The following is a 1,934-nucleotide window of genomic DNA, read 5'->3' on the forward strand; positions in this document are numbered from 1 at the left end:
AAACCCGGGATACCGGGTCTGAGCCGGCCGCATGGAGAGGCTCGGGGGCCCTCACGCTTCGCTCACCCTCACCCCAGCCCTGGGAGGTCTCCGGGATGTGACTCATGATAAATAAATACAGAGGGGGGGGGAGGAAGAAAAAAAAGGAAAAAAAAAAAAAAAAAGACACACCCTCGCAGCCGGACTGACATAATAACCTACCCTCCCTTCCCCTCTGGAGCGGGGGAAGGGAAGCCTGGCCGCTCAGCTGGGAAAGTTGAAAGAAAAGGCAAACCCGAGGGGGGCTGCGGGACGGGAGCCGCGGCGAGAGCAGCCAGGCGCCGCTGCCCCTCGGGCGGCTCCGGCCCCGCCGCCCGCACCGGAGAACCGAGCCCCGCCGCCGGCCCCCGGTGCGCCGCCCTGCCGCCCCTCACCTGGATGTAGTTGTTTTCGCAGTAGTCGGCGACTCGAGTGAGGTTCTGGTAGCTCTCGAGCAGAGCCCGCTTGCCAGAAGGGATTTCCTCCTCTAGCAACATCTGCAACTCTGCCATTTTCCACCCCTCCGCATCGCTTCCTCTTGCATTAAAGAGACAGCGGCAGCGCCGGGCGCGCAACCCGCCTGGTATTGTGGGATTCCTCCTCGCCTCGCTTTCGTGAGCGCTCGCTTTCCCCACCCATCCTTCCCCCTCCGAGGGGAGGGGGAAAAAAAAGAAAAAAAAAAAAAAAAACCAAACCGAGAAAAAAAGAGGAAAAGCCCGCCCCCGCTGCGCGGAGGCAGCCGGGAGCTGTAGGCAGGGCCGGCCGCATGCGCGGGGCGGGCGCCGCTAATGGGCACCGCCCGGGGGCCGGAGGGACAGGGCGGAGCCGGTAGTGCACCGGCCTGGCTGGTTCCTGCGGCGGGACGATGGCAGCCGGGCTGCCGGCCTGTCCTTTTGGGAGCCCAGAGACGAGGGGAGACAGTGGTGCCCATCTCCCGCCCCGCTCAGAAAAGCCCCAGCCCCACAGTGCTGCCCGGAGGCGGCGCCTCTGCGCAGGAAAGGCCAGAAGGGTCTGGGAGGGAAGCGCTGCTCTGGTTATCTGGCCGTCCGGCACGCTAGAAATCTGGAAGATCGCAGAATCAATTAGGTTGGAATAGATCTCTGAAATCATCGAGTCCAGCCTGTGACTGAACACTGCCGTGTTAACTAGACTATGGTCCTAAATGGCATGGCCAGTGTTTCCTTAAACACTTCCAGGCACAGTGACTCCACCACCTCCCTGGGCAGACCATTCCAAAGATGACAAAAGAGTAGTAAGACGTCAGAGAGATCATGTTTTGGGGCAACTAGACCCTTCTAGGGAGTTAGCCCTGAGGGGGAGAGAGAATTACTGAATCCAGCCTGTGTAGATCTTTGTGAAGGCCTGCCCAGTATGACTACTAACAATTAGCGATTGCCTGGATTTAGGTTCATAAGAAGAGCTTAAATACTTGCCTGAGATAAACACAGTATTCCTGCCACTCATTAGCCTCAGTTGTTAATCATTGTTCAGGGCCTCCTCTGGCTGTTTGCAAAGGTATGGAAGACAAGGTTCTGGTGATTATTTAGTACAATATTTCTTGCATCTGTGTTTTTTGTAAGCAAAATCCTGATTCTTCAACCGTGCCAGAAGATAAGCCAATAATAGCAGGTGACTGCTCTGCTGGGATGTCCGTGCCTGCTTTCACAATGAGTAACAGGCCCAGAAGAAGCCATATCCAAGGCCCACTGTTCATGCCATGTGCTGTATGTCTGCAGTTACGAACACAAACACAGTCCTTGCATTTTAGTAGTTGTCCCAGAGAAATCCACGCAGTAGTAAAAAGTCAGCATGTTTCAGAAAAAAAGTATTCTCAAGCACATTATAGTAAGAGCAGACTGCCTCATCTCTGCATAATCTTGTGGTATGTTACATGTTCTCTGTAGTCTGTCTCCTGT

At 55.5% G+C, this 1,934-nt stretch overlaps 1 protein-coding gene across 12 annotated transcripts in view; it reads right to left on the reverse strand.

Moving 5' to 3' along the window:
- ABI1 (abl interactor 1) overlaps positions 1 to 733 on the reverse strand; it is a 78,263-nt gene extending 77,530 nt beyond the window's left edge. For 7 of the 12 annotated variants that reach the window (XM_042043016.1, XM_042043013.1, XM_042043010.1 and 4 more), the window contains exon 1: positions 414 to 637. In XM_042043016.1, coding sequence (XP_041898950.1) covers positions 414 to 530 — 117 coding nt within the window. In that variant the 5' untranslated portion in view covers positions 531 to 637. Of the gene's footprint in view, positions 1 to 413 lie in introns of all 12 variants that reach the window. The other 5 variants (XM_042043021.1, XM_042043020.1, XM_042043017.1 and 2 more) reach the window with 3 other exon arrangements.
- Positions 734 to 1,934: the final 1,201 nt, after the last annotated feature.

This window comes from Corvus kubaryi, unplaced genomic scaffold, assembly GCF_017639235.1.
Source record: "Corvus kubaryi isolate FWS band 111438036 unplaced genomic scaffold, C.kubaryi_AGA036_p1.0 37398, whole genome shotgun sequence".
NCBI lineage: Eukaryota > Metazoa > Chordata > Aves > Passeriformes > Corvidae > Corvus > Corvus kubaryi.